The sequence below is a fragment of the Drosophila rhopaloa genome, unplaced genomic scaffold (assembly GCF_018152115.1).
Source record: "Drosophila rhopaloa isolate 14029-0021.01 unplaced genomic scaffold, ASM1815211v1 contig_163, whole genome shotgun sequence".
Taxonomy (NCBI): Eukaryota; Metazoa; Arthropoda; class Insecta; order Diptera; family Drosophilidae; genus Drosophila; species Drosophila rhopaloa.
In genome coordinates, this window is record NW_025335043.1 from 8,551,870 (window position 1) to 8,576,705 (window position 24,836).

At 37.9% G+C, this 24,836-nt stretch overlaps 2 protein-coding genes across 5 annotated transcripts; one reads left to right on the forward strand and one right to left on the reverse strand.

Moving 5' to 3' along the window:
* Positions 1–1,810: 1,810 nt before the first annotated feature.
* LOC108046830 (mitochondrial dicarboxylate carrier) lies at positions 1,811–3,734 on the forward strand. 2 transcript variants are annotated; one of them, XM_017126746.2, is made up of 5 exons: positions 1,811–1,911; positions 1,971–2,097; positions 2,147–2,295; positions 2,593–2,966; positions 3,376–3,734. In XM_017126746.2, the coding sequence occupies exons 3-5, from the start codon at positions 2,232–2,234 to the stop codon at positions 3,691–3,693; spliced, it is 756 nt and encodes a 251-aa protein (XP_016982235.1). In that variant the 5' UTR covers positions 1,811–1,911; positions 1,971–2,097; positions 2,147–2,231; the 3' UTR covers positions 3,694–3,734. The 2 variants fall into 2 exon arrangements, with proteins under 2 accessions (XP_016982235.1, XP_016982234.1); XM_017126745.2 differs by having other exon boundaries at positions 1,836–2,097.
* Positions 3,735–5,602: 1,868 nt separating this feature from the next.
* On the reverse strand, positions 5,603–7,485 carry LOC108046829 (mitochondrial dicarboxylate carrier). Of its 3 annotated transcripts, XM_017126744.2 has the most exons (5): positions 7,384–7,485; positions 6,970–7,291; positions 6,483–6,726; positions 6,286–6,418; positions 5,603–6,047 (listed from the first exon to the last, which is right to left on the reverse strand). In XM_017126744.2, exons 2-5 carry the CDS (start codon positions 7,169–7,171, stop codon positions 5,715–5,717), a joined length of 912 nt encoding a protein of 303 aa, XP_016982233.2. In that variant the 5' UTR covers positions 7,172–7,291; positions 7,384–7,485; the 3' UTR covers positions 5,603–5,714. The 3 variants fall into 3 exon arrangements, 2 of the variants coding, with proteins under 2 accessions (XP_016982233.2, XP_044313892.1); XM_044457957.1 differs by having other exon boundaries at positions 6,970–7,470; XR_006417487.1 differs by having other exon boundaries at positions 5,932–6,047; positions 6,487–6,726; positions 6,970–7,470.
* Between the last annotated feature and the right edge of the window lie 17,351 nt (positions 7,486–24,836).

Genomic DNA, 24,836 nt, shown 5'->3' on the forward strand with positions numbered 1-24,836 from the left:
TGGTTCGTGCTTGACAGAGTCAATCTATTTACAATTGAATAGCTTTATCTACAGTTGCAAGCAATATTTGTTTATTATTTTATGAAATTTAAGCAGTTCGGATTAACGGGCATTTTACTTCGAACAAATATAGCAATATATTAAAGTATATTTAATATACATTTTTCATTTTATTTCAATTCTTTTCCAGTAAACTAAATATTGTTTAAATATTGAATCAGTAGTTTTATGTTAAATCAATAGTTTGAATAGTTTATTTTTTAAAGCTGCATATTTTGGCTTAGTTGTTACATAAAAGTCCTTATACATTATTTGGAAAGTCAGAATCCAAAAAATCAACTTAAGCTTCGGTTTTTTGATCAAAACCCTAGGAAATAATGGTCGAATGTTTGAATATCATACCTTGTTGAATTCGTAATAAAATTTGCAATCGATTGGCATTCACAGCTAAAAACTTTATTTTTGGCCCATTTTCGACAAAAATCGTGATGTAACCCCTTATTAAAAATTGTGAAAATCGATCAGAAAATAAATTTTCACAAATCATCCTTGAATCGGTAGTGTAAGTCCTCAGCTGCACAAAACAGTTGTTTTTTTGGCTGTGGGTCCCATTTTGGATAAGTTAGACCATAAAAACCCGTTTTGTTGAACTTAAAAATTCAGATAAAATCATCTTGACTTTCGGTTTTTAGATAAAAACTCAGGAAATAATGATCGCATGTTAGAAAATACTATAATTTTCTTTGTTTTAATTTAATTATAATAATTTTATTTAATTATTTTACTTAATGTTTTACTTTTATGTAGCTACTTTTTAACATATAACTTATGTTAAAAAGTAGCTACATAGCTACTCAAATGAAATAACTAGCCAACATCTCAAAAGTTTCGCCTCTTTCTATGACCATTCATCACGCAAACAATTAAAATTCTACAGCTACACAATTTGAACTAGTTAACTATTGTAGATAACTTTTTAATTTTAAGATGGATCCACAATTTGAAAGCCACTCGACTTGTCCAAAATGCTACCCACGAGTCGTCCAACTTCCTAGCTCACCGAAAACAACTTTCTGCGGCGCCCCCGCAGATTTGCCTCAAATATGTCCGAAAGTTGCAACCAATTTCGAATTGCAAGGTGGTACACATTCACATCGCTGGCTGATGCCTAATGGCCGTGATAATGCCATGACAACTGTGCCAGCATCGGAGGGGACTCCAGAAAGTTACGCAGTCTGAAGTGAGGGGAGTGTCGAATTCGAAGCCACGAAACTATGCCAAATTACTCAACAACGTTGCAACACCTGCGTGGATGTGGATGTGCCGGTGGATGTCACTCGATTCCATCCCTGAACACCGCGCAGATAGTTGGGAAACTGCGGAGCAGGAAAAAGGAGGAGCGGGCTCAATTAGTTCGGACTCCTGGCCGGCAATTAGAAAACGTGGAGTGCTCATGTTAATGGCAGCAGGATTCGACAGAAACGGTCCCAGAAGATGGTGAATGTTCAGAAAATTAAGTCCTTCTCCCACAATGCAAGAACCAAATTGCAAAATAACTTTCAAAACTTAACAGACTTCTTAAAAGTATTTAAATAAAGCTAAACATAACTATGGTCAAATGTCATGTCCAACCGTGATGTTTAAGTAAACTTAAAGAATCTTTTTTCAATGCAAGTATGAATTATTTTATAACTTAAAACCTGACAATTATTTTCATGTATCAAATCGAATCAGAAACAATCCATAATATTTACAGCACCACTGTTATTTTTAAGTCAAATGAAAATTTTTGTTTGACTTGGAAAAAATTAAATAGTAGATTAAGATTAGTCGCTAAAACTAGAAAAGGACAACATTTTCATCACAGGCTTTAAGTGGCTGACACTAACTGTTTTGGCCAAAGATTCAAAAGTATACATACATTTACATTACTGTCAAATTAATGCAAGCCAAAAAAGTCCCCAAAAAAGGTCGTAAAAAATATTGATGGACATAAAAACAGAGAAAGGTGTGAGACGAGAAAGTGGCAGATAGAATAACAATCAGCAAGCTGGCGATACTCCTCGGCACCTCCAATGACGAAAAGATCGAGCCGGAGTGAGTTCCTTTTATGTCAGCTAAACGAGATTTCACTTTACGATTCCAGGATTGTTCCACGTTGGTGGAGCGGTGGAGTGGCGGGGGCTATTGCACAGTTTTTTACGGCGCCCTTTGACCTGATCGAGTCGCGAATGGTGAGCATCAAGAAGGATGTGGGCATGGCTTCGAGTCTGCGACATGCCATCCGGACTTATGGTAATTATTGGGAAATTGTAAATCATAAATTGAAACTACCAATACAATTGGCAAGACAAGAATTAGTAAAGTCGTATTTAGCTGCATATCTCATTTGAGTTTAGGATATTTTGTATCTTAAAAATGCTTTGATAGCTATCAGGGTTAAAACACAAAAAAAATTATATGGAGTTTATTATAATGGGATACAAATTATTGTATTAAAATATTTCTTTTCTACATGGTAGTTAGTAGATATTTGGAGCACTTAACCAAAGTTTTCTTTATTTGTTTCTTTCGAAAACCCCCCTTTTTTAGGTTTCTTTTCCCTGTACGACGGTCTGAGTGCCCAATTGCTCAGGCAGTTGACATACACATCCCTTCGGTTTCATCTATACGAAATGGGCAAGAACCAAATGGGCGATCCAGTGGACTGCCTGCATAAGGTGATCGTGGCTGGATTGGCGGGATGTGTGGCGGGGTTGGTGGGCATACCCACGGAGCTGGTCCACACACGGATGCAAGTGAACCGCGCCCTGCCCAGTGAAAAGCGGTGGAACTACCAACACGTCTTCGACGGACTGTACCGCGTGACCAGGGATGAGGGCTGGATGTCGCTCTACAGGGGATGTCTTCTGTCTTTGGTCCGGTCGTGCTTCACAACCATCGGCCAGGTCGCAGCTTATGATCAGGTAAAAGCTATGAAAAACTTAAAATTTGTTTGCTATTCATGACATTTTTTTATTTGCTTAAAAAAACCAAGAAGAAACATTTGTTAGTTAACAGTTCCATTCAAAATTTTTATAACAAAAATGTCTCTACTCTATTATTTTTATTATTTTATAATAATTTTCTTATATTTAAAATTGGATCTATCTTGTTCCATTTCGAAATGACCAATAACCAAAAAAGTAATTAAATTAAATAAGAATCCTAATGATCAAAGAGAAATATGTACATGTGCCACATTTTTTTTTTGCATACGAAAAATTAAAACATTTTTATAACACGATTTTAAGTAAAGTTTAAGCATTATAAGTTAAATAAGGTAAATAATTGATCTAGTTCTTAATTACCAGTATTCTCCTATTCATTCTGCAGGCCAAAGAAATCTACATGGAATGTTTTAAACTGAAGCACGACAACACCTTTCTGCACCTGATGAGTTCCATGACGGCTGCTTGTATCTGCGGTCCGATCGTAAAGCCAATAGAGAACTTAAGGACCCTCAAGATGGTGAATTCTAGGGGATTGATACGTACCTTCGCCTACATGATGCGATTTGGGCTAAGAGGACCCTTCCGCGGAATGGTGCCCTACTTCCTGCGAGTGGTGCCCAATACGATCATTACGTTTTTGAGTTTTGAGCAAATCCGTGTTCATTTTGGATACTATGAAATCGAGGAAAATAAAAGCTAGCACCGACGGCGAAGAAATCGTAAAGATCTCTTAGATTCAAAGCACTGTATTCTTAAGGTTAGGAAAGTTAGGAAATCTGATAAAGTTAAGCGCCAGACTGATTTCACATTGTCTATAAATAAAGTAATAAAATCAATATTATAAATATAGTAAAGCTAAGTTTTGTAATACTAACTTAACTTCTTATTACAAATAAAGTAACTAAGCTAAGATTTCACCTAAGTAAGCCGTCAAGTTTATTATCAATATTTACAAAGGCCGTGAGCCAACATGACCCAGCTCCGAGATCTGCGAGATAGCACAAACGTTTTAACCCCAACCTACATATTCTAACCTCTGACCTCAATGCCATCCTGTCCACTATTCAAATAATTGGTCACTTCCTGACTCCTGACCTCGTACTAGTGTTTATTTGATAAACAATCTCGGCCAGAACCAGCTCAAATAAACGGTGCTTGCACCTTCATGAGGCATTCAATTCCACATTGATTGTACACACACGATTTGCCCGCAAAACCCGACCGAAAACGGGTCAACAGTGCGTATGCGCTATATTTAATAATGCAAAACGATGCGACCTGGCCACGACCAAAACGGCTGCATAAATACAAACTATGCAAATGCTTTTAATGGCAAACAAAGTGTGCAGCCCGAGCGACTAATAACCTGCCAAGCGACACAGAAAACAACGAACCAACAACCTCTGACCCCTCGGCAATGTCTTCCGCCATCCGAGGCACAACTCATCGTCGATGCAATCGCAAGTCGGTCATAAACTTAGCTGCAAGTATTTATGCAAATCGTGAGAGTCACGTTCTAAGTGTTAGTTTGGGTTAGGAGACGAGTCAGAGCTAAACACTCGCAACAAAATTTGATTCTAAACATAATTATTAGCTACATAATAAATATAAATATATAATATAAAATAATTATTCTTATGAATTAAATTTAGAAGGTAATACAAATAAATAAATAAATTTGAAGGTAATACAAATTTTAGGTATATAACACAAAGTTAGCCATTTTATATCGTAAGATTATCCCGTAGTCCTTGAAAATACAAGACAATTCTTTTTCATTTTCAATATATCATTTTTGTTACAGAATCATTGACGTCAAATTTATAATCCTAAGTTTTGTTAAATTTTAAGAGCTATAATAAAGAAGTAAACAATGCCAAGCAAATATTTCTAAGACACGTTCTATAAGTTTAGTATATTTTTCTACTGTAGGGAATATGTAAATTGTGAGGGTAAAGGAGAATGAAAACAACCTATGGGCTTTAATTCAGTTTTATTGCGTAGCATTATTCTTATTTTTGCGCGTTGCAATCGTCCCAAAATTGCCTACTTACAAATTCAATTTCCACAATGATTGCAATCACGATTAAAGGGTAGCCGAGAGTGGGTGCGTGTGGAGTAATAGCCAGAGTGTCCTCCATATGTACCCCAACCACCCACAACAATGCCGTCCATACGTGCAACATTTACCGACGTTTACGTGACACGACACCCACACAAATGGCGCTTAAAGGATGTATGCCACGATGGTGTACTCCGCCATCGCTGTCCGGGCATTGTTGCTCATACGCCTAGTTGTCATCGTGGCGGCGGCATCCGAACTAGAACTACACACACAGCACGTGCTGGCATTTAGTCCCAACTTTGCTGGCGCAACTGCGTCCTCCCTGTCAAGGAGTTGGACAAATTAATGTTCATTAGTCACGTTGCGAGTTGTAATCAATTTATAATGCGACCAGTTGTGGTTGATGTTTCGTTTAGCGGAAGGAAACGGTTCTTTGGGTCAATGATCTGGCGAACACAATATGCCTTCTTAGTTCTGTTTGTATAGTCTTGTGTTGAAAAAGTACATTTTTCTATATTTTTGTTTAATTGTACAAAAACTTTATAAACATATCATGAGGTATATTTTGTACTATCCGGATGCACAGTACCTTTCGCTTAAGCAAAGTCCTACTTAGTTTCAAACTATATTATACAATTATATATAATATAATAATTTCACCCGTTAATCTTATCCCCTCCCAGGGAGCAAATTCCGAAGTGAAGCCTCAACTGTTCGTACAAAACAAATAGCAAAGTAGTGGCTGGTGCTTTCCGCACTACCGCAGGAACTAATCCACGGTAGGGTCCCGTGACCCCGAATCGCATCATGTAAATGGCCGCGTGGAAGGTTGTGCTGAACTCGCCGGGTCTGGAGTTCATCATTAGGGTCTTCACCACGTCCAGGGGATGAGTGATCGTAGACGAAATGATCGACGTTGCCAGGGAAGTCAGAAAATGCAGGGGCACACCGTCATTCACAGAGGTATTCTTTCGCACTTCTGTTTTAATCTTAGAAGAGAATATTTAGACAAATTATTTCAATGGTATAATATAATATTAAAATGTTATATAAATCAAAAGACTATCGGGGATATTCCAGAAAACTTGCTATGATCAACTTCTCACAGATAGTTTTACTTATTCAAAAAGAGATCTTAAATAAATTGATTTAAATTTGTTAGTTTAAATGTGAAATTGTTTCATAAAAGTTATTAGATTGATGTTTGACCGTGATTAGGAAACTTACTATGTCGTATAATGCAATTTGACTGCAAGTTCCCAGAGATGCTTTTAAAACAGCTACTGATCCACCCTTGTAGAGTGTCATCCAACCTTCCTCCCTGGGTATTCGAACGAAGCCATCAAAGACGTGCTTATAGCTGGAAACGATGCGAAAGGATTCCTAAGATTGATGGCGATTATTCGGAAGTCAGGTAAAAATACTTGCGTCGCTTGTTCGGCTCGTCCTTCATATCGGTCTGCATCCGGACATTAATCAGGTCGGTGGGTACTCCGCAGACGGATCCACATAAACCAGCCGCGCATCCCAGGATAATCTTGCCAAGATATGCATTTTCATCGACTAGATGCATCTTTTTTCCAGCTTCATAGACAATGAAGCGGATGTTGGTGGAAGTAATTTGTCTCAGAATAGCAGCCGAAAAGCCATCGTAGAATCCCAAGAACCCTGTGATCGAGAAAATCAACTGAGTACAAAACTAAATTAACTGATCAGTATGCGATGTGCATTAACAGCCATTTCGATCTTTATTTAAAAATCGAAATTTCTGGTAATGTAAACGCTAGAGGGACCTTTTAGATCACAAAAGTTACACTTTGGTGTGACATTTGATATTTCTCTTTCTAATGGTAAGCTCTATTTAGAAATGGGAATAAATATTATTTAGAATTTTTAGTTGCAACCACTTACCCCTCAACTTGTGGATGTTGAGAGCCGTTGCATAAATGGACCGTTTTTTTTTTTGAATCTGCATATGAGTCTTCACAATGTCTATTGGAGCTACCGCGAAGGCCACGCAGACGGAGGAGAAACCACCGAACCACCAACGCGGCAAGCGTCCTTCTCGCGCATCCTCACACTCATCAATAATGTTGTCATCCAAAACCGGCATTCCTCCAGATGATCCAGATGATGGTCCTACCCCTTTGCAACGAGCATTCGGATTCTCGTCGCTCTTGATTTACCTAACTTTTGATTGGGAGGGGAATGCCTATGTGTTTTTTAACTTTCACTGAAAATTTTAAAGAAATATTTTTGTTGCTTTCAATTAAATAAATTGAGTAACTATGATATATGTAATGGTTTGCTTTTCTGTGTTTTTACATTGATTTAGGAATCACCCGATTGGATTTTACCAAACATTCTCCAGCACATTTCTTGTCATAATATGCAACTCGGAATTGATTGGTATCTAAATTTAATTTGTAATAAATATGACAGTTTTATAAAAGCCTAATTTAGGAAAACAAACTTGCGAAAGGGTCAAAATATACTGTACCATCAAAAAATAAAGTTGTTATTGTTACATTTTTCACCGATTGAGTTAAGATTACAAGTAATAATTTTTAAATAAAAATACTACAAGAAAATGAAAAAAAGTGTTTAAGAAAAATTTATAGTTGCCAATCCCCTAAGTAAAATCATTATGCCATACAGCTTTATTAATAAAATATTTGCCAATAATGTAATGTATGTTCCTTTTTAAAAATTTTAATATGTTTATCGTGGTTTAGCTATCTTTACTTTACATTCCCCATTTACTTGAGCTCTACTAGAACCCAAAATCAAGGACCTCATTGTGTGCGTCTTCAGAAAAAGCCCACTGCAGCTCACTGATATGAAACATCAACTCCGGACTAAACTTTTACCTTCAATGCATTTTTGCAGCGACCACCCACCACCCACCGTCCATCCAAGGACAGTGGCAGCTTATAAATCTAAACAAGCTCAGTCGCCCAGTTGCATAAGTTTACAGTTACGATTCCGGCACACCCGATCCCCTGGAAGGTGGAGACCCCGATGCGACCCGCTGCATTCCAGTGGGTCTCCAACTACATTCTACCTACGAAAGTTTTCGCCCGCGCGGTTTGGTCGTGCGCACACTTTTACGCCTCTGCCCCGGGCACGTACCATTGTCCATCCTCCATCCTCCCACCCTGCCATCTATCTATGCTCCCCCTTTTTTGCACACCTGCCCAATCACCGGTGGGGGCAGAAACACCAACACCCATCAACCCATTCGAACCACCCGATGCGCCCTCCAAATGGTTTCACCGCTCGCCGTCCCGATGACATAATAAACGAGGTTACCAGCTGCGAACTTGCTCCTCTACTTTGTCCTGCCCAAAGTTCTCACTTCCACATCGAGGGCATACCCTTCCAGAGGGTCCAGCGATCTCTACTGTAAGTTGGTATCTGGAAACCAGTTAAATTTTGGTTCCATTAATTCCATTAATGTTAATGATATGTTATGCATAGGTCAAGCATAAAAAGTGTCATGTAAAAATTAACAGAGCGTTCTTTGATAGCCCATTACAATTTCAATGACTTTTGAAGCTGGATGCTGAGGAATAGTAGTATAAAATAAAATTATTTATATTCTGTAGTATACATCAAAAACATTGCTGATACTATATAAGTTTTTCATGCTAAAAAGAGAGTAATTTATTATGTATAAAGATAAATTCTAGTTAAGCTTTAAGGTCGTGATAATTGGTTGTCTCAATGCTAGCTAGTTTTAATTATATATATTTTTTATAATGGTGAAACTTAGATTCAATGTATCTAACATCTTGCTAAACACATTTTCTCTAACAAATTGAAATGCATATACGCCCAAAGAGTATTTTGTTTTTCGGGCCCAAAAATATGATATTATTCTACCTTTTTTGCGATGGCTCTCCAGCTAATGTTGGACATTTGTCGCTGTCCGTGCAACCCATCCTATTTTGCATACTCGACACGCTCTGTTGGACCTCTACCTCTGCTGGTGGACCTCCACTCCGTTTCCCCTATTACCCCGATTCCCTTCCACTTCATATGCATTGACAAGTTTTTGTCACGTTTTCGGTGGCGCTGGAAATTCGAGTAACTTTTTCGCAACACGCACTTATCAAAAGTGGCTTCGACTTTTGTGCCAAAAGAGTAAATGAGGCGTCTTCAGCAGCTAGTAAGGCGAAGGGTGAGCGGGGGAAGGAGAGGGGGTCATGCACCTGACCAGGCCCAGCTAACTTTTCTAATTAAATTCTACAGAAATAAAACCACAACACACATTCGCATGGCAGAGGAAGCTGAAAAGGCAGTTGGCAAGTTGACACTCGCTTATCATTTCCGTTTCCGGCAGGCAGAAAGGGACAACCGCATGACGTCCGCTGTCCTTTTTGCACACGGTATCTGTGGAGTTCAAGGGTATGTTGTGTTTATATTATAAAATAATAATATGACATAATAAAATTGATATCGAAAATAAATTTAATTTTAAATGGTATGCTGATACTGTAACACAAACCTGTAAGCTGTATTGTGTAAGTAAATTAAATGAAAAGTATTTTAAAGAGGCAAGTGGAAATCGTCAGTGGAGTTCTGCGTAACTTTAGAAAATCAGCTTCATATACCTATACCTTTAATCATAATTCATGTGCGATAATATCTTAAGCTCTCAATTGCAACAAATTCTTTAAATTAAAAAAATTTTTGTTTATTAAATCATAGTTAGAATGTATTTAATATATAAACGGCGTCTGGTTATCAGTTCATGGTTAATAGAAAAAGATGTTGACCCAAAAACACAAAAAAGACAACTAGGTATTTAAATGTTGGGACATTCCTCGACACAACATTTTTTGTCCCATTTTCAAGCACTGCAGGACTTTTGTATAATGAGAGAGGAGGACGACCAGGAGTTGGCGAAATGAGGGAACATTTTAATTGTCAACGCCCAGAGTGTTTAAGTGGCTCGAGAATGTGCGATTGCAGCTGGGTAATCATTAATTGGCATTACCAGAGGGCGACAAACTCTTTTTCGCACTTCCACACACTCACACATGGCCTGATGGATTGTGCTTAATTGCAATTCATTTGATATTGACACTTTCGAGTGGCTCTTGTCCGGCTTTCTGCTCCTGCCTACTCGAAGACGCGCCTGGCCATGCCAAAATGTCATTGATTAATGTCAACACGAACGAAAGTTGTACACTCGAGTGCAAAGCAATTAATTTCCCGAATGCACTCGAATGGAGACTGAAGAGCCGCAGCACATTCGATTATAGGGGAAAATATATATATATATATACCACCCAAAGGTTTGAGGAATCTCCAACTAAATGAGTGGCGCACGACTATATGTAATCGGTGGTTGGCATGCCAGCTGCATATAATCCTGCGAATTATGATGCCATGGCGTGCCCGAACTGTTTGATTTGTTGGACGATGTCCCTTTCCGAACCCATCAGCAGTACATCATGATAGTCCCTCGGAAAGAATGTTTAATGCATGGGCCGATTTCACTTGAAATGTGGTTAGTGGGAAAATTGCGGAAATTAATAAAAGGATGATCAGTCATTGCCTTTTTTTAAATAGCACTTTATGGATTTCATCGGAAATTGTTAAAGTTGTGTCATTTCCCAAAGTTGACAGCACCACCTATGATTTTTAACTGATTTAATTTCACTGCGGAAATTAATTGTCATTTGCTGCATATTAAGTAGATATGTTCAAAAGAGAAGAGTTAACATTAATACAATAAATTAACCTAAGTGCAATCAGTAATAAAAGTCTGATGACAAACATCAGAGAAATTTATTTAAGAATAAACGCGAACATAAAAAAGATGCGTTTAAAAATAATATTTCTTTACTTGACATTTATATATTTAGAACACTTAAAATATTGTAAGTATTTTATAAAATAGTATAAAAAATGAAAAATTAACATTCTAAAATATTTCATGGCTTATTTAATGTCCTTTTGACTATAATTCAAATTCAGTTCAAAATATATCTAGTTAAGTCAATCTTACCAATCTCACAGCTCAGTTATAAGGTTCTGCTATAATTTAAAATAACAGCAAGTCAATTTGGTCCTCATTAAAAATGCCAATGCATTTATGGGTCCGCCAGCAAACTTCAATTACAGGGGCCGCGGCAAGAATCGGGCCGTCTAGATCGGTTTACCTGGGTTCAAGTGGCGGCTGGAGAGTTCATTGTCCCAGCGTCGGCTGCCAACAACAGTTGGCTGTTATCCTTACCACTTAAGTGGGCCTCGAGGCGGCAGGACAAGGAAAACGAAGCTCCGCTGCATTCGAAATGTCAGTCAACCTGCGATTGCCGGCAGCGCTAGTGGCGGCAGATTTTTCACTGCATTTTCCACTGCCTTTCCTTTTGCTTTTCCGTAGTACGATTTCCCATCGCATGGCATTTTTCCTCATGGCAAACGTGGCCGGATGATGAGTTTTTAATGCTGCTTTGTTTCTGTCCGCCTGTCGTGTTTAGGGGACTGGCACGCAGCTTTCCCGGCTGTCAGGCTGTCGGCCCAATTTCGAAACTTACTTTCCCGGTTTACCCGATTCGCATCCGATATGCGTGCCAAACTGTTGCCAATGTGTAGGAGCGTATGTTGACGCGAATGTTTCCGCCTCCTGCCGGTTTCCGTCGTCGGGTGGAGATTTGGGGCTGGGGCCAGAAATCAATTTCTATTTGGAGTCGGGAGTCCAATCCCCAATCCACCACACTCAAGGGAACTCAAGTCGACCCAACCGAGTCCCAATTCATCTGATCAAGTATGCAGCAAACAGCTTGAGCTGCAGGAAAACTTCTACATCCAGTTAATTTACATTGTAATTTCCAATTGATGTCCTTAGCAAGGAAGCGAAAAAAACGGATTTAAGGGCCACAAAACAAGCAGAAATCCGGATTCGGCCAATACAAATACATAAAAATTGCAATTTGCATTAATTATGCAAAATTATGCGGAGTTTGTCCCATTTAGGAGCAGCCTCAATCCCCTTCCAATATTTATAAATTTTATGCGTCGTTAAATGTTTGGCCTCAAGGGCTTTGTTCCACTCTTTTGTGACCGTTCAACTGGAAATTATGCAAAACTTCAAGTCCGAAACTTTCTCCGATGGCTGTTGTTAATAAAATTGCCAGCCAAAACGTTTTTCCGCTTTGTCCACTGATTGGTTTTATGACTTTTCACAGACTGTCATATTTATTGTACTTAATTTAATTGGTTGACGGATTGCCAAACAGTTTACATGGTGAATGCAAATCTTTAGGTTAGGAAAGTTACAAATTGATAGGCTATAATAGCACTAAAATATTGAAGGGAAATCTTGAAATGAAAATGTTTATTTGTGTTAAACTAATATTTGGGAGTTTAACAGTGAATTATTTCTTCATACGATTTTATTTAGTTACTTAGCATTGAGCTTTCATTCATACGATCGGCGTGTCCTCGTAACCCTAATGCCACATTGTGCTCCACTGGGCCACTGATTAAAGTAATTTCCTTAGCGCCCCGAACAAGTATTTGTGATTACGTCCAACCCCAGCTGCGGATGTGAGATGTGGGGTCCTGCACATCCAGCTACTCCTCCAAAAGGCAGCCCCACCCGAAAGGGAGTTAGAAATATGCCACAGGAATTCCCGGACCGAGACACGGGAATACGGGTTCCAAGGCGAAAAAGGGGGCAGCATCTGACGGCTTCCTTCCTTCAGAACTCCCCTTTCATCTCACTTTTCTTTTGCATTCACCCGAAACAAGATGAAGTATGAAATATGATGTAAAATGATGTGATTACAGTTGAAAATGTACAAAAAATAATAAAAGAAACCGAGCATGTGGGGGATGAGAAAAGAGGGAAAGCGAAGACACATGGCGTTATGTAGGTAACCGAAGAGGAAAATGGCGGGAAAAGGCCAAAGGGGTGTGGAATGTGGCTGCCAGTAGCAACAAGAACAACAAAACATGTCAGGCCATAAAAATGAGCGCAGCAGCTCGTTGGCAAACGGAAACTTATACCAACACTAAAGTCGAATGTTTAATACCATATCATACAGATTAACTACTAGCATTTGTTAATTCCAAGCATACGCATTTAAAGTCAAACATAATTAACATTAAATATTATTATAAATAAATTTCGATATGTCTCAGAATAAAATGTAAACTTTAAAAGAGCTATTAATCAAGTTTTAGTCGAATATAATTGGAATTGTTTAGAATATTAAAAAGTTATTTGAGCTACTCTGAGTACTATTAAATAAAGCATTCCAAAATACATTATACCCAAACAAAATATTAAAGTACAGGGTGTAATCACAGCCACACATGCATCCTTGTAGGTGTTCGTGCTGCCGAGATTGACAGTTTGCGAAATGGGTTGAGTAATTCATATGATGAATTATCTACAACTAAAGCACCGAAACGAGATAAACTTAATAGGGCCAAGGAGAAACTCTACGATAAATAGAACGCACACTTAAAGTCAGATGTTTTTATTATTTCTTGAGTGGTAGTTATACAAGAAAAGAGCTTGACCATCACCAATACTAGAATCGTTAAAAATGAATGAGGAACGAAGGTAATTCTTAGGTATGTAGAAAAAATAGACCATGTTTAAGCACTTTCAAAAAATCTTAAGTTCCTTAGACTAAGTGAAAAATGTTCAAGCTAAATGAACATACTATTAGCCGTTGAGTTTACATATGGTAATAAAAGAACGTTTGGAAAACTGGATCTCTGACCAATTTGTGGTAAATGACTTGTAAGTCCGCCTTTCTACCCCCTTGTTCAAAAATAATTAAATTAAATTAAACAAGAAAGGAAAGCTAACTTCGGGCGGAGCCGAAGTTGATATACCCTTGCAGAATATTATGTACATTATATTCTCCAAAATTATTCATATGATGCATTCTTAATACTCATAAAAAATCCCAACTTCCTAACTTTACAAACACCAAAGTTATGGCATTTTCGATCAATCAGTTATATGGCGGCTATAGGATATAGTCGGCCGATCCTTATGACATTTGGTAGGTCGGATTGATTGGCCAAATATAAAACCCATAGAAAATCCCAGCTTCCTAACTCTACAAACACCAAAGTTATGGCATTTCCGATCAATCAGTTATATGGCAGCTATAGGATATAGTCGTCCGATCCTTATGAAATTTGGTAGGTCGGATTAATTGGTCAAATATATAACCCATAGAAAATCCCAACTTCCTAACTTAACAAACACCAAAGTTATGGCATTTCCGATCAATCAGTTATATAGCAGCTATAGGATATAGTCGGCCGATCCTTATGAAATTTGGTACGTCGGATTGATTGGCCAAATATAATACCCATAGAGAGTCCCAACTTCCTAACTTAACAAACAGCAGAGTTATGGCATTTCCGATCAATCAGTTATATGGCAGCTATAGGATATAGTCGGCCGATCCCGGCCGTTCCGACTTATATACTGCGTGCAAAGGAAAGAAGGGTGTGTGCAAAGTTTCAATTCGATATCTTTAAAACTGAGAGACTAGTTCGCGTAGAAACAGACAGACGGACAGACAGACGGACAGACGGACAGACGGACAGACGGACAGACGGACAGACGGACAGACGGACAGACGGACAGACGGACATGGCTATATCAACTCAGGAGGTGATCCTGATCAAGAATATATATACTTTATAGGGTCGGAGATGTCTCCTTCACTGCGTTGCACACTTTTGACCAAAATTATAATACCCTCTGCAAGGGTATAATAAAATGAATAACTGTATTTATTTTAAAATAAATGCAATGCATTAATTATTCACTTTTATTTACTATATTCAATTTGTTTATTATATTTCCCTTTCAATATGTTTTTACTTGAATTTCCGTGTTTCGAGTTTGGTTGTTACTATTTGTATATAGCGATGCCATTTAATTTAATTTTAAATTCACCGAATTCAGCGCCTAAAGAGGGGGCCTGTAAATTAATTTCCCCGCTCGGGAAGAAGGAGGACCACCCAGCTGCAAATTAATTGCACAACATTTTGGCCGATTGGTCGGGTAGATGTTACCTGTGGTCCGAAAGAGCTTGAACGAGAATGGGAAATGAGGTAAAAAGTTTTCAGCTTTTCGGGATGTCAAATGAAAAATTACCGATTTAAATGGCGGTCGCAGTGGCTCTTTTGAATTCATTTTTTTTTCAACTCTAACTGCCAGTCGTTTGTCGACTTCAGGAATATCCTTTGGCGAATGCATCTGTGTGCGAGACTGTTTGACTGGGCTGTGTGTGTGTGCGTTTGTGTTTGTGTGGGTGTCAGTCGGTGTGGGCCACATGCTGATGAACACGTCTTGTCAGCGGCTAACGAGCGCCACTTACACGCTCAACAATCACTTAACCTCAATTGTTGCTTCTGAATAAAAAATACAACAAAAATACGAAAAAAGCGAAAAAAATGGATGAAAGTACAACAACAAGGCGAAAAGGGAAAAATGTAAAAGGCAATGCCAATGTTTCTCCCTTCAGTTTTTCCCCACCCTCCCTTTATAACTGGCATTTTCCGCTTTTGTTTGTTGTGTGTAAATATACTTAATTAATTAACTGATTTTTTTCCTTTACTTGATTTTTGTTGGCTGTCGGAAATATTTTAAAAATAACCATTTACAGCGTATAACTCAACCTTGGTTTTCATTGGGATGTAAATAAATCCTAGACCCCTTTATTTGGTTTTCATAAAGTTAATGTTGTCAGTCATTTTACAGGATGCAGTGAACTAAAAAGAATGTTCTTAAATTTGAATGACTGGAATTGATAAAATTTTGAAAGATATAATCTTTTCATGCCAAATATTTAATATTTAGTAATATTTGATGTATTCGTTAAAATTTTCATTGGGTCCTTCGCTTCCACTTATTTCCAAAGGTCAAAAATATAAGTCCCATATATCCCTTTATACCGATTTCCCTTTTGCAATTGAATAAGTAAACTGAAGGCTGATTAAGGCAGCTGGTCTAAGCGAAGGTAAGCTACTTTCCCTGGAACTTAAGATTAGCTTCATTAAATGGCTTTTCATAGAGTATAAATGGCCCACCGTGATAAACAAGCAGGTCCCTTAGTTCCATCTCCTTTTACATGGCAGTATTTTTTGCTTTTATCCTGGCACCCGCTTAATGCAATCAAAATGCCTCTGGGCGAGTGCCGGAATGGCAATTGCTACTGCTACTGCTGTTACTGTTTCTGCAACAAAAACTGCTGGTACCTTTGGCAGAGTAAAAAAATCCATTTAACCTGAACATCAATTCTGTATTTTTTTCCCACATAATGGATCCTGTCTGTGACTTAACGAATGTGGCAATTGCTATTGATTGATAGATCGAACTAATATGTTAACTAGAGACATAAACTAAGAAACTGGCACATAAAGCCTACTTCAGATAACCCTATATTTTAATCGATGTTATGTCCGAAATTTGTTTGCTATTTTTCCCAGTGTAGCAATGCCTTTGCCGACCATGAAGTCGCCAGCCAGCAAATTGACAATGACGTAGGGAGGTCGAGGGGCTAGTGCTTGCTGGGATTTGTGAGTTAGTTTTCCGTGTAATAAGCAATTATGGCGCTCAGGCAAAGCTTGGCAATTAGCTAGATTTGTGCCCAGTTGAGCCTAATCGAGTGCAACTGCAACTGCACCAGCCTGCACATATGCAACTTGGGGAAAATTTAGGGGGAAGCAAGTTCCTTCAAGGCTGTGCAACTTCATCTGGATAAAGCCAAGCTCAGCTCTGAACGTTGCCGGCTAATGCAAATTGAATTTACCCAACACGAGCAGCGCCCCAGGCTAATGGAATTTAAAAATATGCACCCCCTTCTGCCGATCGCCGCCCTTACACAAAAACAGCAATCAAGCACGGCTCAAGGTGAGGGGAGCAGCAGCGAAAGCAGAAAAAATTAGCAATTAAATTGTAAGGGCAACCTGAAAACAGTTTTCCCCTAGCCAAGAGCACCCTGGCTGCGTTATGATTTCATTAATTTAAAGGTGGCACACTTGAAAAAAACATTTTGAAATCACGATTTGCTATTACCATTTAAAAGGCGAGTTAATCTTTAAAAAGATCTCTTATATTGAGCATTAAATTTAACATTATTCTATTTGAAACCCTTTTTCTAATGCTTTAATATTTCAATTAATTAAATGTGCTATCATTCTCAATACTATTTATATAACTGATAAGAAGCTTGGAGAAATTCATAAATAAGAATAATATTTAAAAAGTCTTTTAAACTTTTTTTGTAGTTGTCTTTAAAATCTGAATTCTAAGCCATTTGGAACATAGTTTCTTGTTCTTAGAAAACACTTTACGTTAATAGAAACACCCATATTCAATCAACAAAATAAAGCTTACTTAAAGGAGTTTCTTTACGGGTAACCTTCTTGTTTTTATTGATAATTTAAATTTTTCAGTGTTTTGGGGACAAGAAGTGGCGAAAGTAGAAGAAAGAGAGGGCGCAAAGTTGTCGTGCCCTTGTCGAAGTTTGTGCCGCTGCTGCCGCTTGGCAATTAGCAAAATGTGACGCGGCTGTTGAGCAACTCGAGCCGAGTTTGGGCTTAGTTAAAGGAGCAAAAGGATCAAGGATGGGAGCAGCATCCAAGAGGCGGAGGAGTGGCAGTATAGCACTATATAGCAGCTGTAGCAGCTGCGGTTGAATCGGCTTAGTAACTCGCTCGACGGCTGCGGATGCGGAAATGTTTTATTATGGGCGGCAGCAGCTGAAAGGTGCTCTTGAATAGCTGAGCTGTGTTGAGAAAGATACTGAAAAGTGTTGATAACTCAAGCAAGAGTATACCATAATGAAACTTTCAATTTTTGAGAGGTTAATTATGCGCGAAGGGTACTTAACTAATTTCCCCGAAAAGTAGGCAAGACTTTTCGCTGCTCATGTTATTCAAATTTAACATTGAAATGCAAGTAGTTGTCTGAAAGTAAGGCGGAGGTAAAAAAAGAGTACATGCAAGGTAAAATATTTACATATTATCTGACATACAATTTGGTAAGCCAGACGATTGCATTTTATTCAAATTAAACTGGAAGATACTACACAATGAATTCTGGGAAACAGTAACAAATTTAAACGTAAGTCTGCTACTATATTTATTAAATGAATTTTGAGCTGGAATTGAATCTGGAATGGAATCCTCCAAAAATTGCATTTAATTAACCTGCACTTAAAAGTTTTTGTTTTTAATTATTGTTTTTGGAAATGAAAGTTCCATAGCTGATTTTTATGTTTCGTTAACTTGTTAAGTCAGCATTTAAATGCAAGACAATCCAGCAATGCACAAAAAGTTCGAGTGCTGCCTGATTAAAAATGCATCAAAGCCTTTCGAGCTATTAAGTGTAAAACTGAATTCATCAACAATGTTTTCTTACTCACAAAAAATATACATTTTAAATGCGTTCGCAACGAAAGCAGCAATGGCCAAACGAAGCGGAATAAAACGAAATGAAATGATATAATATTTAACCAAAGTGAGTCAAACTGACTCCGGTCTGTAAATGGCTGTAAATTAAATTGCGAAATTTTAAACAAATATTTGCACTCAATAAAAGCAAATTGCGTTTGTTTGTGCGCAAGTAAATACCGAGCATAAAGTCGCCAGTAAACAGACCCTGTCTGTTGTCCCCTGAAAAAGAGTGAGAGATAGGGACGGGTAGCTTTCAATGAAAGAGACAAAAAAAAACTCTGGCCAAATCAGATTCAAAAGGAAAATAGCATCAAACAATTTGTACATTTTGTTCCAATTTCCAACTGACAAAAATGGCAGAAAATTTCGTTTGTTTATTAGCCAAGCATTCAGGCGTATTAATTTCCTCTTTGCTCTTCTAAGTGAGTTAAAATATCGCAACAAGTTAAAGGAATCTTTAAGCACTTTGCCTTTAGCCTAATTTCGATGGACATTTTTTTAAACTTTTAATTCGATTATAAAGAAAAATAACAAAGGGAGAACTTGTAAATGAAAGCTATCAGGGTTAATGTAAAATAAGTTGATTTCCCTACTTAAACAATTAAAACAAAGAATAAAATTATGAGGGCCTTGCAATTAAAATGATTGAGCCAAAAAAGGAAAAGTAAATGAAATATTATATTAAAAGGAAATGCCTATTTTTTTTACAAGTGAAAAAATTCACAGAAGATTAAAATATATGTTATTATCTATAATAAATATTCAAAGATTTTTTTCTTACTTTAATACTGTGTGATGGTGCATAGTAAAATCAATAAACCATTTAAGATTCAGTGTCTGTTGTTTCCCCATTGCCACTTTAAATACCATTTTCCATAGGCAATCCATAATTCCACATGTGCACTTTGTTAGGAATATGCACCTAAAACTGACTGTTCCGGTCAGCCTGGAATTGGAAACTATACGAATCGGAGTCACCAGAATCGAAGAGCACAACCCGGAGTTGCAGCCACAAAGCATAATTCAATTTGGTCAATCAAGTGCAACACTTGAGCAGTTAGTTTACTGCCGAACACATATAACCGGCTCTCATCTGACCGACTGCCTATTGAACTCGATGAATTTATCGCTCAACATTTTAGTAGATGATTGATGGGAGCTGCGGAGGAGATGCTCGTGGAGGTCCTTTGGGCTCCGCCTCTATCTGTCTGTCCATGCAAATGCCAAATGCTAATGAATTCATTCAACATACAACTTCTAAAGTCATAAATACTCCGAGTGCCGACTTCATGCAACGTTAACTGTTTTGTGTGTGTATTTTCGGGGGTGGGGCCGGTGGAGGGGGCGACGAGGTCCTTGGTGAGGAGACAAACTCATTTCCGTCACTGACACAGTCACTGACTTCATTTAATTTTCAAATTTTCAACTCAAGAGTCCAAAACGAGGTTTCGTTTCAGTAATTTTTTTATTTTTTCATCATGTATGTATGTGCTGCCCCCCTCTACTCGTGTAGCTGCCTTTTGTTTCAGTGTAGAAAAGTGAGAGGGATGAGGAGGGGAGCCCAAAAAAAGGACTCGAGCGCCGAGACTTGGGCGAAACAGGGAAATTTATAGCCACGCATAGGTGCCGGGGTCGGCGACTGTTTTACATTTTTGCATTTTTCATGTTTTGCCCTGCCATAAAGTTTTTTTTTGAAAGAGAGAGAGAGGGGAGAGTGGCATAAAAAGTATGATAAATTAGCATATTACGCATACGCCGTGTGTGCATCTCGGTGTGTGCTTTTTTTTTTTGTTTGTGTTGTCACGTGTTGGATGACTGTATAATTATGTGCTTAAAGCAATTAGTGCGGGAAGCAGCGAAGGCAGTTTAGCCGTTTCCAACAGTGCATTACGTATACGCCCCATGGGTGGCTAAGCACTCAACGCAATACTCAAAGACAGATTAGGAGTTCTGGAAAAATTGGGCAAAAGCTTTCTAACGTTGTTGTGCTGTTGCCAAATGTTTGCTCAGGATTTAATAAGTGAACAACTTTTGACAAATAAATTACAATGATTACATGAAAAGAAACTCATTACAGACTGGTAAATAAATCGTAGTCAGCTTAAACTTTATCTCTAATATTGAATTTCGAAAGATTGCGGCAAACAAAACCACCACCAATAAAAAAACCATTAAGAGTGCTTTATTGTAATGGTTGTAATTTTTAGTAAATTAATTTTCCTAATTACTCTCTCCAAAATCATAGTCTATGTATAATGTTTTTCTGTATAAAAATTATTATTTATTGTGTATATTTGAAGAGGTAAGTTCATTTGTAGTTAAAACTTCTTTTATATTCATTTCAAAATCAAACAATAAATATCTTTAAATAACTTGCGGTTTTTTTGTACCACATTTTAATCTCACTTACATAACTATTTTCAAAGGGTGTTTTAATTCATTTCACCCCCAAAAAGATCACGTAATCAAAATTTATGCAACATGCTTCAATTGGCATTATTCGATTTAATTGAAAAGACAAAAGGCCAAGCCGCAAGAAAATGCCGTCTGCCCAATGACGAGATGGCATTTTCCATTCAATTCAACTTTTTGGAAAATTGCTCACGCATCATTTTCCCCAACGGAATGGGCAATGGCAGTGGGCATGAACTTTTGCATAATACTTTGCGGACAAACCGAGTCGGCACGTTTCACTTCATTTATCATCGATTTGGATTGGAAAAACAATGGAAAAGCCCACAACGGAATTAGTGTAAGAGTCATTGTGTCGCTTCCAATTAATCAATTTGACTGTCTGAAAAGGCAATCCGCAATAGAACAAAATGCAAATCAAAGTCGAATGCTGCTGGCATTTCTGCGGCACGATTTAATCATATCTGTCAGACTGCATCATCCCATATGTGGGTGGAAATCATCCACATCCACTCAGCCATCCATCGCATTTGTCTTAGCTGGCAGTTTACGCTTATTGTCAATCAATCAGCGTGCATCAATTCCCTGTATGGAAAAGCTCAAAACGTGAACATTTTCGGTTGCCATCGCCAATGCCGGAAAATCCTTCCATCAGCCGCCTATTGAGATGGATTTTGGATTTTTCAGCGGAGCCACGGTTGCCACAATTCCGATTCTTTGTACCCAAAGGCACAAGAGTGTCCCCTTTTTTCTACCCAACCTATCGTTTACCCAAATTTGCCTCGTTATTTGTTCTGAAAAATGGCGCGCGTGCTACAAGAGCCACTCGAATATCACCAAACAGAATCCGAGAAAGGAGAAAAATATAACAACTAGGAATTTGTTTTCTTTGTCGTACACCTATCGAAGGATTTAAGTAAAAAAAGGCACAAGCAATAAGGATAACGCATCAACCATTGAAAAAAGGACGATTTATTGGACATGATAATTGGTTTACTAAGTATACGCTTTAAATCTATAGGTACTGGCAATTTTAATTAATTGATATGTTGAAAGCATATAAATAAAAACGGTTTATTGATTATATAAATCTGCATTTAAATTTGCAAAATAAACATAAGGTGATGATTGCTTTTTCATATCAATTAACTAATTGCAAATAATTAAAACTTCGCGTGTAAAAAGAGCAAATAAAACAAAAAATATGTGGTTGTTCAAAAAAGAAAATTGTATTGCGGTGAGTATTTTTCAGAAATACTAAAACTAACTATAACCTTAGCTTTAACTTTAATTTAAAAAGTAAGATAAGTATCAATCCTAAAAATAAGTAATTATTTTTTCCCCCGCGCTAAGAATTATTTAAATATAATTTACCTGAGCCACATTAGCTTAAATCCAGAAATTGATTTACTACAAATGATTTAAAATATATCGTAAGGAATGGAGGTTCCCTAAAAACTTTGCCAATCCCCTGCTTTTCAGCCCCCGCCAATGACTCGCACTTATAATGAACTGCAAACCCGGGGAATGCGCAAACCAAAACATTGCCGGGACCAAAAGAAACGGAGCCAAGTCCCGGCCAAGTCAAGTGAATGCTAACGAGCTTGCCTTTTCTGGTTGGATTTTGGGCGACCACTCCCGAAACCTAACCACTCCGAGTCCTCCTCAGCCACATCGGGCACATCAGGCCCACTCCCTTGATCCCCGAGGAGGACGCACAAGTGCACTTTGGTTTTCAATTTTTGTCGTCTCATAATGCGACGCTCTGGGTTCTCCACATATATCTTTCGTTTTTTCCTGTGTTTCCATACACTGCAGCTATTGAGCAAATATCTTCAAATGGATTTTAAAATCCCAGCCAGCGGGTGTGGAAATGGGGGGTTCGGGTGTACAGGAAATGTGAGTCAAAGGTTACCTTGGGGATGCATTCAACAAAATTTCTGCACTAATGGAAAAGTAAAAGCTGCAAAACGAGTTAGCAGATACATTTATGTATATATCATAATACTTTCAGCTTGTGCCATCCGAAAATCACTTAAGGTCGGGTTTTTGGGCTCACAGTCTCCCTCTCTCGTTTCACAAATGAAAATGCCAAAATGGTTTACTCAGTGTTTTTGTGTTGACTTAGGATATGAAACAGTTAGGGGCCACCAGACAATCTGATTATTGGTAAATGCCACCGGACACGACAGGCCACCGACAGATGGAAGAACTGACCCACTGACGGATTGGCTAACTGACCCACTGACAGATTGGCAAAATGACCGGCTGACAGATGGACTAACTGACAGCTTGACACACCCACAAACAGTTGGAGCTGCTCAATAAAGACAAGTGCAAGGACTGTTAACTATTTGAGAATTTTTCACTCGTTTTCCCGAGCACGTGCCATCGCAAAAATGCCACCCACCCATCCACCAATCCAAAGGAAGCTGTGGGACCAACTAAAGTAGACAATTTGTTGGCGAACTGGTTGACTTACTAATGAGCCAGGTTCTGTTCCTGCTCCTTGGGTTGCATCAAACTGATTAGAAAAGATGGCAAATCTTTGGGGAAAAAAATGGAAAGAAATCACCGGAAAAGTTAAGACAAATAAGAAGAACCAGTTTTTAACGGATTTCGTAATTTATTGCCTTAGGTCGAACAAGAAAATTTCAGAGGCCAATCAAAAGAACTTTAGTGCTGCTTAAATTATATATTTTTTTTAAATAATTGTACTTCTTAGATTATAATTCTTATGTTCTGTTCTTAAAGAAAAAATACTTATATTTTAGTCTTAATGTTTTTATTTGCTTTAGTATCTCGTCTTTCAATTTAAAATATTTTGGAACTTAACTTTGTTAGTTACCATAGTAATTGGTTTATAATTCCGTAAGTCCTAGTTCTTAGGGAAATACAGGGGTTCCCTTTGGGATTTTCTCATTGAAATAGCTTTCTGTGAAATAAACCAACTATTTTCCCCTAATCCAGAAAGGAAACGCAAACATAATAGGGGTACTTTACTCAGCGATCTCTCGTTGTGTTCACACCCGCATCAGAATCATCAAAGCGAAATGGCGGCGACATTCAGGGATGAAAGTGAATTCGTTGGTCAAGCAAGCGTTAAATGGAAAACTTTGGCTCTAAACTTCAACTTTTCTGTGTACTTTTTATTTGAGAAGAGAAGGGGGACTTCCAGCGAATAAATTTTACATGACGACCAAGAAAACACTTGAGGAATATTAAAACAAACGAAGCCAAGTGGAGAACATTTTTTTCCAGCTCCATCTGGTTCCTGCTTGCCGAATAGACCGATTGGCTAATGAAGAACCATCATAATGTGGGGCTTCAGGGTTTTTGGGGGAAGTGAACGATGCAAACCCTCTCACTCAACGAAATTTTCTGCTCTTTTATGCAAACACGTACGACCCATTTAATTTGGCGAAAAGCGACCGCGTATATGGGCTGCCAGAAAAATACGTGATAAGCAAATTCATAAACCATTAAGACGGTTTCCCTGGCTTGACGGAAAATGAGGGGCAGAAAGTGGGCTAACGTCAGCGGAAAAGAGCAACAAGGAAGGGCTTGTCCCATGCCTTTTCCCATGGGGACTGACCAAATACTCTAGTTTACTCAAGAAAATTAAAAGTATACTTTTTGGAATTATAAAATTTACACGAACAAAATTGTATTGATTAAAATGGTCCATTCAAAGCACCGTTTTATCACTAACCAATGCTATTATTAAACAATGTTTAACAATAACATCCTTAAAACCTTTTTAGAACACATTCTTTAATGACATATTTGAACTTATGACACTAAAATCTACTGAAAAGTTGTAAGAACTATTTAACTTTAGTTAAATCTTAGAAATAAATTAGAAGAAATTGTGGGTAAAAAAACCGTAAATTATTTTACCGGTTTCATAAACA

Bases quoted from the DNA above. Each gene is read 5' to 3' on its own strand.
- LOC108046830 (XM_017126746.2), top strand. From the start codon at position 2,232: ATGGTGAGCATCAAGAAGGATGTGGGCATGGCTTCGAGTCTGCGACAT. The intron at 2,296-2,592 runs GTAATTATTGGG...CCCCTTTTTTAG, and splicing joins ACATGCCATCCGGACTTATG to GTTTCTTTTCCCTGTACGAC. The intron at 2,967-3,375 runs GTAAAAGCTATG...TTCATTCTGCAG, and splicing joins AGGTCGCAGCTTATGATCAG to GCCAAAGAAATCTACATGGA.
- LOC108046829 (XM_017126744.2), bottom strand. From the start codon at position 7,171: ATGCCGGTTTTGGATGACAACATTATTGATGAGTGTGAGGATGCGCGA. The intron at 6,419-6,482 runs GTATTTTTACCT...CATCGTTTCCAG, and splicing joins GAGCCGAACAAGCGACGCAA to CTATAAGCACGTCTTTGATG. The intron at 6,048-6,285 runs GTAAGTTTCCTA...TTCTCTTCTAAG, and splicing joins AAATTGCATTATACGACATA to ATTAAAACAGAAGTGCGAAA.